We start from the raw sequence: 14,866 nt of genomic DNA, 5'->3' as shown, positions 1-14,866 counted from the left end.
TATCTGGGTCTACAGCTCTCAGTATCCCACTTCAGCTTCACCTTCATTTTAATTGTTAATAACTTTTCCAGAAGTTGCTTCTTGGCAGGGTCTGAAATCCTGTTCTGCCAAATAAATGTCACAAATATAAGCTATGTAGTGGAATGAAGGGCTCAAAAATATGACATGACCTGATAGCTTTTCCACTGCAAGAGGAGTTTACCTGCAACACTCAGCCCAGCCATTTTAATCATTTCAAACCAAAGGATTAATGACTAAAACTGTTTTATTGTATTGTAAAGACACCAAAGTTGAACATCACACAGGATGAATACATCACAACTTTATAAAAGCTTTTTAAGCTCTTTAGCATGTTCAGTGAATGATTATAAAGCACTTACTGCCCCCCTTCCTCCCCCTTTTCCTCAAGGTATATCACAGGCATTTCCTTTACAAAAGGCATCAATTATTCCTCAGCTGAGAGCAGCACATGCTGACATGAGGAGAATTTTCCCTAGAGCTATCTGTTACCATTATAACTCTCTGAAAGAAGAGAGACTAAAAATAGCATAGGAACTGCAGAGGAATCAGCATTTCTTAATAACAGCTTTCACTCAAAATATAAAGGCTCAATACTTTCTTTATGATACAAAATACATTCTTCAAAGTGCTCCTTCTTTAGGAAGCTCAGTACATCATCTGGAGACAATGGAGCACTTGAACCAGTGACCCAGGGAATTAGTAGAAAGACTTGCACTGACAGCCTTGTCAAGCAAAAGTGTGATGGAAACTGAAGAGCTTTGGCTCTCTAAATCACCTCAGAATGTGGTTCTCTCTTTGGCTAAGAGCCACCAATAAAAGCAGCAAATTTGCTGCAAGATACACACACAGTCCTTCACTATGAAGGGAAACTACCTAGCGACCCTCATTTCTTTTGACAGAAAAACAATAACTGCCCCCCTCCCACCTTTGGAAAGCAATGTTTCCTACTTTAAAGAGGAACTATTCAATCATAGGTCCCTCTAGTTTTTGTAGCAAAACATAGGATTATAGCAAAGTTCAGCAGGTCTGCCAGGGTCTCCAGATGGTAGGAGCAGCAGCCACAGTCTTCTGGGCAGGCTGCTTTCTGGCAAACAGGCAGGGTGACAGGGGCGAACTGCGCGGAGCAGGAGAGTACATGACATCTGCACCCATCTGAGCTTTGCAGAAGTGCTTGATCAGCTGCACCTGAGTTTCCTTCTTGGGTTCATAGTAGGACAGAAAATGCATAGCTTCCTTGAGGCACCGCAGGTATCCACTGTTGAAGTCCTGCTCTAGGTTCTTGTGCGTGAATGCTAGAAAAGAAAGAAAGAAGCAAATGCAAAGGGTTAAGATTACTACCAAAATGTAGGACACTGGTGATTTTTTACCACAGCCTCTGCTTGCTTCAGGGGCCAGGGCTATACAGGAGGGGTGTGCAAGGTGTGCTCTGCACTCACCATAGTCCTGCAGCTGGCTCTGCTGCTTCAGGTAGCTGACAGCCACTTCCAGGATGTCGGCTTTCTCCAGCTTGGAGTTGGGCTGGTGTCTCTGGAACTCCTTCTCCAGCAGCAGTTTCAGCTGCTCGATGCTGCTGTTAATCCGGTCACGACGCATTTTCTCCACCACTGGCTTCCTCAGCTGTGACAGAGATGGAGCAGAGCATTAGGGATTTTCTGAGATCTGACCTGTTTCCCCTCACATGTGTTCAAAGACACTTTTGGTAGGAGAGCTTTGTGGTGCTGTCTGCCTGTTCCCCACTCAATTTCATTTACAAAAATCTGTGTAGTCTCCTCCGTCTCTCTTTAACCTGTTTGCCTTCTGCCAGACTACTTTTTCCCTCTTTATCTCACATTTTCTCATGTAGTATTTACTTGATAGAGGCAGGTCATTGCATAGAGCACAGGGCAGCCTTTCCAATCCTGTCAAGGGCTCTACTTACTTTATTCTTTTCTTTTGGCAGCAGCTTCTCCGCCATGTGGACCATGAGAGTGTTACTGGGAGCCATTCTTAGTGCTCTGAGTCCTGGGCACAGACCCCCTTGTCAGGCTGCCGTGCTGAGTATTCAGGCTATGCTTCGGCAGCTATCAGCTGCCTCTATTTATACATCAGGGAGCTTCAGCAGATATGTGAGTCTCAGGATCACTGGTGTTTCCCACAGCCATGCAGCCAATCCAGGCACACAGTTGAACAATAGAGGAAGCATCTATTAATGCATGGTACATTGATTGCAAATGCCCTGGAGAGAATAACCTTCTGCCCACGCTGACTGGTGGAGTGTGCAGCGTGGCTCTTCAGGGCTGCCCCCGGATCTGGGAAAACATTGACCCTCCAGCTGGTTGTCTGGGATCAATGGCATTCCTGAGTCCCTGCATGTGCCAGTCACATTCGCAGCGTGGAGGAGGCATGCTTTTGGGGGAAGGCGGGAAAAGAAGAAGGGAGCACTGTTAGGGTTAATATCAATGGCACCAAGGACATCTCTGCTCTTTCTGGAGAGGACACCTCACAGCCAGGGTCCCAGATGCCCTTTGCTGGAATGTGGGTGTATTTGAGTTGGCCCATACAGGTATTACACTTCCAATAGGTGAGCCAAAGTGTTACCAGTGTGAAATGATAGGCTTGTTTTGTAACACTTCTAAATGCTGTGGAGAACTGATGGTCAAGATGGAGAGATGTTGGATAGACAGGGTGAATAAATAGGGAATAGGAAGCAAGTGGAAATTATAAACTTCTCTTCCCCTTAACAAAGCAGGGTCTGTGAGCCCGTTGCACCAGTGTTCCCATTGCCTTCACTAAGGAAAGCACACATCTCCTAGCAGAACTGGGCCCATGCCTGGTCACCTCTGTAGCTCTTTTTTCCCCCCTTTTTTACTCTCTTTCATACAGACATTTACAAGAATGATGGTTAAGATGAGCTAAAGAATAGCATCAGATTCAACCCAGAAGCCTTATGCCTTGGGAAGTCAGAGGTATGTTGTGAATGGGCTTTAGTGCCTAAGATTTCTGGTGTGCTCTGTTCCCATCTGACCAAGGAATGTCACACTGCAGACATTGTCTCACTGCAGACAAGACCTGCCACAGTTTGAGATCTCAGAGAGCAAACATGAGATCTCAGAGACCATAGCTGCCTCCCTGTGTAAACTTATCTGGAAAATGGGGGTAGCACTGCTTATTTGCATTTACATTAAAATTTCAATGAAAATTAAGCAAACATTATTTCTTTTGTGATAAAGGCAAGAGAAAGAATGACATTTTAGGTGGTCATTTTAAGTAAGTTCTTATTTTGTCTTATGAGACAAATCCTGCCTGGGTACAGCCCTTGAGGCAGCACCAAAAATATCCCAGACCCTACCTGAGAAGAGCTGTGCTGCATCCTGCCATCTGAGGGTCTAGCCTGTTGTGCCTGAGGCACACGTGTGCTTATCTTTTCCCAGTGCACTGCTTGTGCATGGGAGCGTGGCTGGGAATCTTGGAATGGAAATGGTGGAGGGAAGTGTGCAGTGAGGTAAGAAAGCCAAAGACAATTTCTTACTTGGAAATCCTGAAGTGAAGCCTGAGTTTAATGGGCAGTTGACAGGAAGGAGGGAGGTGTCGCTGAACCAGGCAGCATCGTGGTTTTCATTGTATAGGCCTGAATGGGCTTAGCTCTTTGTGGAGGGCAGATGTTGTCCTTGGAGCCCTTTTATTCCTTGTGTTGTGGGAAAGCCAGGAGACAAGACATCTCATGAACACTTTGAAGCAGTCAAAGGATTATGATACAAAATAAGATACAGCTCAGAGACCATGTCGTAGCTTTTGCCAGCTATAATAAGGTATAGCCCTTCCTCCTGTATTCTTTGGCTGGCTTTCCTTACGGAAGTTGGTATCCTGCATTATCCCTTTCCTTGCAAGGGAGCAATGGTGGCAGAAGCTAGGAGCTGACAGGTAGGCATGTACCAAGCCAGTTGAAGAGACTCTTCAGTGTCAAAAACCATCTTTTTCCCAGCTCCTGAGAAGCAGCCCTGACCTTTATTGCTGTATTATAACTGATAGCCAGATGGTCTTTTGGGAGTTGGATTCTTTCCCTTTAAATTATTCAGACTCAAGCACCGTCACTAATGTCATGAGTAGTTGCAAGGCACACTTCTATTGTCCCAACAAGAAATGTTATCAATAGGGGAAAAGTATGGGAAAGGCAGGGAAATCCAAACCCACAGAGCCTGGTGCTAATAACCCCTTTGTAGAGCCTGTGCTTCTGTCAAGGCACGATGAACTCACATGGCTCTTGCAGCAAGTGAAGCTGAAGAGCGTGTGTTTCACTGTACAGGAAGGGGCTTCTCAGAGGTGCAGCAAGGGGGTGCCTGGCAGGAATACCCAGCTCAGCAGCAGCACTGGCTGGCCTAGGAGCTGGCGTTTGCTTCACCTTGCCTCAGTTTGCTCTGTTGGGAAATGGGAGTGGTGCTGCTAAATTCTTTCAGAGACCTTTTGGAATCAGGAGCTGAGCAGTGTCTGTGGTAGGTGTAGGGACAGGGCTGAAGTGGTCCTTGTGGGGATACTGCTCAGCATCCATGAGAGCAAAATGGAGAAGGGACAGCACTGGGCTGCCTTATAAACTCAGAGGATGGCCACTTCTTGCTGTCCTGCAGAGGGTTTTCTTTTCCCTTCATCTGCTGGGAGCCTGGCAGTGATGCTTTTTCACTTGGACACCCCTTGTCATCACAGCTGCCTGGAGAGCAGGACCAGCAGGCCTGTCCTGTGTGCAGTCTGATCTCCAGTTGGCTTTTATCTCTTTCTCAGGCCAGCCCATGGATTCCCAGCTCTAGAATTGCTAAGGGGTTACTTACACAGGTAAAATAGAAGGCTTTTTAGGACCAAGCTAGCTTTGGTCTCACTTTCACAGGTGCCACAGGCTAGTGGCAGCATCCCTGAGGAAGATAGTAGCAATGAGAACACCCATCAGGTACTAAGTGCTGACACATCTGCATGGAAATAATTATCTTTGACTGCTTGGTGAAGCTGTTGGCTCTGCATCTTATGCCACACACCATACTGCTGCTGGGTGGGCATGTCCTAGTGTTTTAGATTTCTGAAATATAGCACCAAAAAATCCCAGCAGTATTGCCATATCACTTCATCATGCTCATACTCTTATGACTTGCTCTGTGGAGGTTTCTGGGTAAGGTCTGAAAAAGCAGGGTGCTGCCTGAGGTGAACCCCAAAGAGCCTCTGGTGGTTTCAGTTTACAAGCAACTGCTTCCTTTGGTGTCCCGGGTGACAGCCCCTTCTCGCAGCCCACACCTGCACCATGTTCTGCTCAGATGTTTCAGTGCTATTGCATTCTACAGAATACGTACTGCAGAAAATTGCTTGGCATGGGAGGAAATATATAAAGAAATTATCCTGCAAAACTTGCTATTTGGGATTAGCCTCTCCCGCTCGCACAAGGCAAGTGAAGCAATGGAGGGGAAGTGCAGTGCAGTCTGCCTCTGTCAGGGGAAAGGGTTATGTTGTTGTTAGACTTTTGTATAAAATATTCCATTAAATGTCATTAGCATGGCATTGTCTTGCCTCCTTTGGACACTAGAACCCTGGCAGAGAGGGGTCTTTTATTACTGTAAAGTACATTCTTCACAGGTTGAACCTTTTTTAATTAGTTTTCTTTAGATCCAGAATGCTCCATGTACTCCCATTCCCAGGTGCCCAAGTGAAGGCAAGTGGACTTTGATCATTAAGAAACATATGAGACAATTTGATCTGCATTTGTTAGAGGCCAAAGCAATTTCTATAGCTGCTTGTGTGGGTGACCCAGGAATAGTCATGCACCACAGACACAGTCTTCCTACAGTGAGTATTACAAATAATTAAAAATTAAGGAGAATTTATTATTTTTCTGCCCAGCTGAAATTCCCACAAGTCACCTCTCAGCATATTCAGGAGTGCACAAGAGGGATTTATTATTTCCTAGTATATTGACTCTGAAAGGTCTGGGGATTACAGCTGCTTTGCACATGAATAGCTGGAGTGTGTTGTACAAAAGGCATGGTCTGTGGAATAATGGGGTTGGATGTGGGAAAGCGCTGACCCTCGGGGAGAGCAGGCTGGTGCCTGATGGCAGGAATCAATTATATCTCAAAGAAACACATTGCCCTGGGAGCAGGCTTTGCAGGAGCCACCATGTTATGTGTTTACCACCCTCCTCCTTCAAAAACCTATATAAACCAACCACAGAATATATTCTCTCCTGCTTTTACCAGGGCACTCAGCTACACCATGCTCTATAATGATGCTTTTTTAACTTACTTTTGATTATTGAGCATTTGGACTTTGTTCAGGTCGATACCTTTAATTTTCTTTATAGAACCATGAGGCTTGGACATGAAGTCTTAATGAAGGCCATAAGTATTGTGTGTCTCATGATAAAAATCATAAGACTTACCAGCTAGTGCTGACAAGCATTTTGGCAAGGAGAAGGCATCCTGCAGAGAGCATAGCAGGTTGAGAACTGGGAGTGTGGTTCCCGAGGTCTGGCCCCAGGAGCCACTCGCTGTCATTGACAAGATGGGAATGGGGTGTTTTTGCCAGAAAGAAGCACCATCACCTCTTTCCTTCCAGGAGCAGCAATTGATCCTATCTCTGTGTGTCAGATATTGAATCTCTCAGCTCTAGCTAGGGCAGCGGTGGAGAGGGGAGATAATAGTGACAGACTTGTCTGGAGTCCCCTGAGTCTCATCTGATTGTTCCCTACCTTGGACCAGTATTGCTCCTTCCTCATTTCTGAGTCACTGTTTTTATTCAAGCCAAGAATCTCTGGCCTGAAATTCCCTCATAAGCTCAGAGTTCATGTAATTCAGGGCACACTGCATCCTCCCCTCTTCAGAGCTCCAATCCCAGAATATCCATAACCACTGGGAGGCAGCTGATCAGAATTCGATGGTGCTGACAGACAGATGTGCACAAGGACTAAGGACAGCTGCTAAGCCTGAGGTTTGGGTAGTAACATGAACAAACAAGTTAAAACTCAGTTTACTTTCTACATGAGTAGATCATTTTCTGTTGAGTAGATCATTATGTATTTCCTGACCAAGGATTTGAGTGCATCTTCTTTTTCAGCCATTTCATGGCCTTAAATTGTACTGAATAGCATTTTCAAAACCCACTGCTGAACTTATGTACAAAGAACTTTGGCATCTGCTTATCTGGGTGGTGCTTGGCTGCGAGTGTGGTCCAGGCTGGTAATCCACATTCTGCACAAGCTGGAGAGTTGGCTCCTTTCAGAGATGCCAAAGCTGATTAAAAGAAAAGTGGGTGCTGAGCATCATTGTAAACCAGATGTCTCAAACAGCCACTCGCAATGGGAGCACTGCACCCAGTAAGCTATTGGAAATACTGAAATTTGGGAGTTCCCCTGTCTGCCTCATTTTTCTTCCTTTGTAAAACATTGCTAATAATACATTGTTATCTCACAGAGGAGGTTGCTGAGAATTCATTAGCTGGTATTTGTAAAGCACTTTGAAAATGCAAAGCCAGTGCATTATTCTTAGTCTTCTGGATGCTTTCCATGTTATTAAAATCAGGATTTCAGAAAGGCTTATCAGGGGATCAAAACAGCATCCTAAACTTGAAAGGAAGCAAGACTGTTAAACCATCAACTGTCGCCTCCCCCTCCAGCCAGATGTTAAGCCCTAAAGAACTGAAGTGGCACAAGGAATTACTTTCCCAAGTTCCCCCAGCTGGGCTGACAGGCCTTGATCAATGGTTTTCCCCACAGTGAGTGCTATGCAGATGGTCTGCCCAGAGCAAGGTTTCTGTGAAGTACAAAGGGAAGTCAAACACCATTTCTAATTCAGCTTGTAGCATGGCACACTTCCTTTATCCTCTGCCTGAATGCAGTGAATAGGAGAGCAGTGTGGGAAACTGGAAGGAGCTCCAAACTCACAGAGTTTGTGGGGCTGTGGGACACTGCTGTCCTCCAGCCACATCTGCCTGTGACAGGCAGAGGGAAAAGAGTGACAGAACGAAAAATCAGATTATAAAAACTGCATGAAGGGAAGATGGACCCCGAATAAAAAGGAAGAAGTGAAGGAAGCTCTGCAGGCAAACAGCAATTGCACCAGGCTCAAGCAAGCAGCAGGGCAAGGAAAGAGCTAGGAGGAAATGACAGGGAATGGAGCTGCAGCAGCAGAATCCTGCTCCTCCACCATTAAGGCTAGAGAAAATTGTCTCAATGAAGGTGACAGAGGTGGTTTCAGCCCTCATGAAGACTTCTGAGCTGCATACTCTGTTTGCTTCTTTAATTCCCCAGGTTTGTTTAGTCTGTCCTGGGAAACACAGACCCGGGATATTAGTCAAACTGATGTATGCTTATTCAAACTGTTGCAAACAGATACGGAAACTTCTCTAATCCTTAATTGCCTGGGTGTGTTAATCTGAATTGCTGTTTGCTGTATGGGGATTAAATACAGGATTGATTTCCTCCTGCCAGCTTGGAGATGCTCTGCTGCAGGTGAGGCATTGCCTCAGCTCAGCTTTGCCCAGCAGAATAGCTGGGTTTTTGGTAGAACTCTCCATGAGGAGAGGCACTGACAGACACCAAGAGACTTTGCTCCCAGGTGTCAGAGTGCCAGTATCCCATGTTGCTCAGTACCTCTGTCTTGCTGTTCTTTATATCTAAGGCTGTCCTGCCCAAATATGTTGCCAACCATTGTGGCACATCACCTGTTATGGTACAGGAGGGCATTTATTCCCTAACTCTATATGAGCTGGGCTTGGCTTTAAGAAAATTAGATCAGATTTTATACCAGGAATGCTCTGGAAATGCTCTTTCTCTTCATTAATACTTCAAAACTGTTCTCTATTGCTTGGATGAAAGAAATGGGAAACAGTAGTCCAGATTCTGGTATTGGTATTTGGCAGGTGAAAATCTAGGCTCAGCTTTTGCCGGTTAGGATTTTGATGAACTCCATGGGAGAGGCATAGAGGTAATTTTGTGTTTTGACCAGTTTACAGGAGGTCAGGAGGTAGCTCTGGAGGTACAAAAGCTGCAGGCCAAATCCAGCAGCCTGCTCCACTCCTCATGGAGTCCCAGGTTCCTGCTGGGTCCAGTGAGGACCCAAGTAAGGCCTGTAGGGTTGGACCCATTCTGTTTGTCACCTCAGGATGGTCACTAGGACTTGACACTAACTGAGTCTCCTCTTGCTGTCTTTGCCACTCTCTATTCCAAAGCTTTGCTCTGTCCCTGTTCCCAAGATTTTTAGCTTTCTGCATGACATACTAACATAAGGCTATGGACATTTGTGTATTTCTGAGTTTCCCACACCATTTCTTAACTGTAGTCACTCCTGTCACAAAGGAAGTGTGCCTGACTACAAACCACATTAGCAACGGTGCTTGCCTCTTCATTGTGTTCAGTGGGAAACCCTGCTCCCAAAAGGCCATCTGGGCAGCACATATCGGGAGAGAAGCAACAGGAGTAATGAGCATCAATCAAGACTTGGGAAAGCAGCAGCATCTTTAAGTCTTCCTAAAGAGCTAACATCCTGCAGAGGTTCTGGTAGGAGGCTATTTGCTAATGCAATAGTTCAAATATGTCATCCAGATCCAGTATCTTGGGATCCTATTAAGTTTTCTGTGCAATATTATGTATATTTGGAACTATTCATTATCCTTAGTGTAAAGTCCACTGACTCTGCTAACTTTATAATGGGGAAGAATTTGTTAACAGTTTCCTTTAGGATTTCCAAGCAAAGAAGAAGCAGAATTTTGGGTAATTGAGCATCTAATCTGAGTAACTCTTCTAAGATAGTCAGTAATTGGCTCATTTTTCCCCTCACAGACTATGAAACCAAAGAGAAAATAAAAAGCTATTTTAACTGTGTTTATTTCAGGCTAGCATGACTATTTCAGTGGAGTTAACTCAGGAATTCCCTGGGTGCTGAGTAGAGAAATAAGAGGTTTGTGTGTAAAATCCTGGTGCAGAGCTCCCAGGCAGAATGAGCAGTGGCAGATGTGTAGGAGGTGATGGGCTCAGCCTGCTCTGCAGTGACTGAGGGGCTGCAGCAGCTGCTACGCTGGCCTCTTACCACCCTCCTGCACATCTACAGGACCACTGGGCAAACCCCAGAGCCAGCCAGAGCCCACAGCTCTGAGAGAAGAAAGCCAAAGGCAGACCAAGTTGCTCAAATCATGCATCAGTTCTACTTTATCATGGAGAGTTAGTCCTCCCCCCAGATAAAAGTCCTATGATACAGGAATGCAGTAATGCTCAGATTCCTGAGAATGAGACTAAACTTCTTGCTGTGTGCTGTGGATAATTGCAGGGAAGGCATCCGAGACTAAGCAGCTCTGTTGGACTAAACCTGGAGTATCTGTTGATGTGACTTACTGGAAGGGGAAATCATTGCTGTTCTTGTAGGTGCTTATTAGTGAGTTAATCTGGGAACCAGAAAGTCTCTCATAGAAGTGCCAGTGGGCCCTGCTGATCACGGGACTGGCACATTTCTTCTTCATGCGCTTGATTAACGAGCTCAAGAAATGAGTTACTCCTCAGGAGTTTGTGTTTCAGAGGATCTCCCCAAGAGGGATACACAGAGCAAAAGACTGATTTCAGAGGTGGCATTACATGGGCTCAAAGATAATGCACAAGCTTTGAGGAGAACATGTGAAATGGTGTCACAAAAGCTTTCCCACAACTTGACATAAAAGACTCCAAGCTCAACAGCTGCTGCTCTGTACGAAAAGAAGGAGCCTATTCAAGAGCAGTACAATAGGGATGGAAAAGCAGATCCTGGAAGAGGTCATTTAAACCTTACCTGGTCTTACGAATAATGAGTTGCAGAGGGAGAGAGAAATGTGTCCATGGGTATATGTATTCACGTTAAAAGATGTGTGACCACACACACATGTTACTATATACATAAATGCATGTATATTAATGTAAATACAAACAGCAATTACTTACTACAGTAAGAGATCCCCAAACACAAGCCCTAACATTACTTGACACTAATTTATTACTACTATTATTACTATTATTACTATTATTATTATTACTCCTGTACTGAATCTTACAGAGGGAGATATAATTGCTCACAGACAAAAGCGTTAAACTGATTAAGCCCACTTGGAGTAAATCTGGGACCAGAATGTGTGGTTCTAGACATGGGGTTAGTGCTGCTCCCTGCCCATTGCACCCTGCTTGTGGTGTAACAGGGCAACATCACTGCCAGCCTTACTCCACACAGTCCAGGGTGCATGTCCAGGGGATGCAGAAAACACTGCTGCCGTGTCCTTCTTTTAGAGCTCACAAAAGAAGGCAGGTAAAATGCAGGCAGCTCTGGTTCACATTTTCCATCATACATCTCCACTGTGCGTTTATAGGCTACAAATAGCAAGAGCGTTAACTCTTCCTGTTGCAGGAACCTACTGAACAAGGATTGTGCGTCTTAATATAGAAATTGGTCCAGTGGAGAGTAACGAGGAATCAGGAATTTGATTTCTAACGAGTTTATGGGCCATATAGATTCCTTTTGCACTCAGTTTTCCTTTGTGCACAGCCTAAATTAAAATAGTGAGCTGTTTTCTGTTTCACATGGGCAGGGCTGGTGTCAGTCCCTGGGGGAGAACGGCTGGTCCTGGGTGGGTGGAATTCCAGAGATCCCACTCTTTCCCCAGGCAGGCAGAACGTGCTGGTGTGTGCGTGTGCCTGGCTGCCTGCTCCAGCGTGTGCCTGTCCTGCGAGCTGACCTGCTCCTTCCTGCACCGTGTGAGCCCCAGGCTGCACCGGGAATGCTATTGATCCGCGGCATTAGTCAGCAGCCTTTTCCCATTGAAGGCCAGCTCTTTCCCAGCTTCTGACACGTAATTCTGATCCCAGCCTTTCACGTACCACACACTCCCCACCTGCTCATCTGGGAGAAGGTCATTATCCCCAGGCTATTCAGTGGCAATGGAGCATGCAAGAATAGATGCTTCTCCTATTGTGCTGCCCGTCTCCCGGATTGGCTGTGGAGTGTGGGAAACACCACCAAGCCAGAGACCCACAGACTCTTGGAGAGGTTGTACAGTATAAATACCAGGCAGAGCCAGCCTCCAGCCACACGCTTCTCCTGGACTTCCACTTTGAGACCGTCCCTCCTTTCCCAGGACAGATGGCTCCCAGCACTGTTTTCATGGAGCCCGACAGCCTGCTGACACCAAAGGAGAAAAACAAAGTAAGTCCTGGCACAGCAAGGCTTTAGCCACGCTCTCAGTTGTTCTCAGAGCGGTTTAAACCACCTGAGAAACTGGTCCACACTGTTTAGGAGCAGTGATGGGCAGCAAAGATGCTGTGAAAAGCAGGGAGAGGATCCTTCTAATAACAGGTCTCTTTTCCTTTGCTTTTTACAGCTGAGGAAGCCGGTGGTGGAGAAAATGCGTCGTGACCGGATTAACAGCAGCATTGAGCAGCTGAAACTGCTGCTGGAGAAGGAGTTCCAGAGACACCAGCCCAACTCCAAGCTGGAGAAAGCCGACATCCTGGAGATGGCTGTCAGCTACCTGAAGCAGCAGAGCCAGCTGCAGGTGAAGGGTGAGTACTGAATTTTGTTTCAGTCTCCAGCTTACTGCAGGCCTGTGAGTGTTTTATGACCCTCTAGCCATGAACAACTGCTCTAATCTATTCTTTCTTCCCCTCCTCTTTTCTTCCCTTCTCTAGCTGCAGGACCCTTCCATAAGAGCTCTCAGTTTGACTTCAGAGAGGGCTATTCCAGGTGTTTGCAAGAAGCTTTCCATTTCCTCTCTCTTCACAAAGTCCGAACTGAAACACAAACCAAACTTTTAAGCCACTTCCAGAAGAGCCAGTCGGCTGCCACGGAGGTCACCTTTTCCCCTGGGAACCCCAGCACCCTGAAGCCAGCATCTCCGAAAGATGCCAGCACCCTCTGGAGGCCCTGGTAGTCCAGGAGTCCTTGTTTTGTGGACCTTTGCCTTTTACAGTCCAGAGGAAGGCTCTGACTGCATCTGATAGTCCAGCTCCGATCCTCTCTTCTGTAGGGAATGTTATTTCCCCGTGTATTTTATTTATCTGTGCACAGAATGGCATACTTTTGACTTTGGGATCCTTTGGCAAAAGTTCAGGCATTCTGTTGCATGGTCCTGGAGCTGTGTAGACACTGCTGGTAACAGTACACAGCGTGCTGCAAGCCAGGGTGAATGCCTTCAAAATGAAGGGGGGTGTGTTGTAAGTGTTACAGTAGTGATGGACACAAATTGCTGTAGGAGAGATTTCTCTCATATTGCTTGTAAGAGGCATCAGCTCTGCTCTGGCTTGACCAGCAACAATTGTTTGCTCAGTCACCCCGGAGGATAAATTTCCTGCCCTTTTGTTCATGCACACTTGATTAAAATCAGTTTCCCTCTGTTTGCTTATAACTTGTACAGAATCAAAGATGGGTTTGGTTTGGTTTTGGATTTTTCCCCTATGGTCCTTTCATAATCCTAGAATATAAAGGACAGAAACTAGGAAACTATGTGGAATATTTCTACTACTTTGCTGCTTTTTTCGATTTAGAAAAAGAGGATGTTACTGCTTTACGTTAAAGAAAAGGTAGTGGGTAAAAGGCTTGATTTGTCAATGTTATACATTTTGTGTGTAAGCTATGCTTTTTCTAGCATTTTCATTATAATAATGATTTTTGTCTGTATTGAGTGGTTTAATTCATGGTGGATAGTGTTTCTCCCACAAGTGGGACAGCCCTATGGCTACCTGCATACTGTGTATGCGTCTCTGTGTTTGTAGAGAGCAATAAAATGCATTTGTGTGCAACTGCTGTCTGTGTTCTCTGTCTCTGAGGGATATGCAGCCACTTGCACCCCTGAAACAGTCTTACGTGTCAGTCTTCTAAAGAGCTGTGTCTTCTTGTACAGCAGAAGGAGTTTGTATTCTCATCTATATATTCTCATGTCTCCCATCAGGTGCGTACCCCAAGAGAGTAAAGCAAGTGCTGCTGTCACACAGATTCTCTCAGCTGAGTCATACTGAGCATTTCCTTAGTCACTGCTCTTCCTATCCACAAAAAAACCTCCTCACCCCAGTAGTGAGGCCTCAAACCAGCCATCTGGTTTCCCTGCAGGTAATGGCTGGAATCTGAGTCCTCCTTTCACACCTTTTTGCACCTCAGACTGAGAGGAAGCAGACTCAATCATTGCAGTGCTTTGTATCCTTTAATGCCTTCCCATAATTTCTCCTCTTGGGAGCTCAGAGGTGTGAATAAGGTGTCCCACAAAGCTGCAGCTCTCCCTGAGCAGCACGGAGCAGTGGTGGTAGAGCTCCTGCAGAGGTGGAGGACTGTACTGCCCTGGTGGGGACACACAAACCTGGGCAGGGCCTTTTGCTGCTGTTGCACCTACCTGAATTAGGGCTCTTCGAGCACCAAATCAGAGTTTGCGGGAGGTGTGCCTGAGCCAGCTGTTTACATGTCTTTTGGTCTGAGTTAGACGTTGTAGCTCCATTTGCCACCAGGTGGCAGCATGGGATAAGGAAAGGCTTCATATTCCCCTCATCCTGGGAAACATCTGAATCTTCCCAATGTAATAAAGCTTCTCTGACACTTAATTGCCTACAAGGCTAAAATGGACCCAGATCTGCAGCAAAAGAGCTCTGAGTAGAGAATTTTCCACTAGGCTGAAGTATTTTCTGCAGCATTTGCTAAGTACCATCTGGTTCCAGGTGTTTATCTGCTCTCTTAGTTACTGGTGAAGGTGCTCTGTTGTAGTAGGACTGTTGACCAGATTCTCTGACTGAGACATACGGTTATATGATGCTTGTAAAGCCGTACCCTGTCACTACCATGGCTTCTATGGACAATGTTCTAGGTTCCATTCTTGCTTTCCAATGATTTCTGTGCTGGAAAGA

The 14,866-nt window shown here is 45.8% G+C and overlaps 2 protein-coding genes across 2 annotated transcripts; one reads left to right on the top strand and one right to left on the bottom strand.

Annotated features, from left to right (window-relative positions):
• Positions 1–247: 247 nt before the first annotated feature.
• On the bottom strand, positions 248–2,059 carry LOC101880027 (transcription factor HES-5). The gene is made up of 3 exons (XM_005143713.3): positions 1,940–2,059; positions 1,458–1,638; positions 248–1,313 (listed from the first exon to the last, which is right to left on the bottom strand). Exons 1-3 carry the CDS (start codon positions 2,003–2,005, stop codon positions 1,039–1,041), a joined length of 522 nt encoding a protein of 173 aa, XP_005143770.1. The 5' UTR covers positions 2,006–2,059; the 3' UTR covers positions 248–1,038.
• A 6,480-nt stretch (positions 2,060–8,539) lies between these two features.
• Positions 8,540–13,777, top strand: LOC101869476 (transcription factor HES-5-like). Its single transcript, XM_005143652.3, has 3 exons — positions 8,540–12,185; positions 12,361–12,541; positions 12,668–13,777. Exons 1-3 carry the CDS (start codon positions 11,940–11,942, stop codon positions 12,907–12,909), a joined length of 669 nt encoding a protein of 222 aa, XP_005143709.2. The 5' UTR covers positions 8,540–11,939; the 3' UTR covers positions 12,910–13,777.
• The last annotated feature ends 1,089 nt before the right edge of the window (positions 13,778–14,866 follow it).

Source organism: Melopsittacus undulatus, chromosome 12 (genome assembly GCF_012275295.1).
Source record: "Melopsittacus undulatus isolate bMelUnd1 chromosome 12, bMelUnd1.mat.Z, whole genome shotgun sequence".
NCBI classification, from domain to species: Eukaryota; Metazoa; Chordata; class Aves; order Psittaciformes; family Psittaculidae; genus Melopsittacus; species Melopsittacus undulatus.
This window is presented reverse-complemented; position numbering and strand designations above follow the sequence as displayed.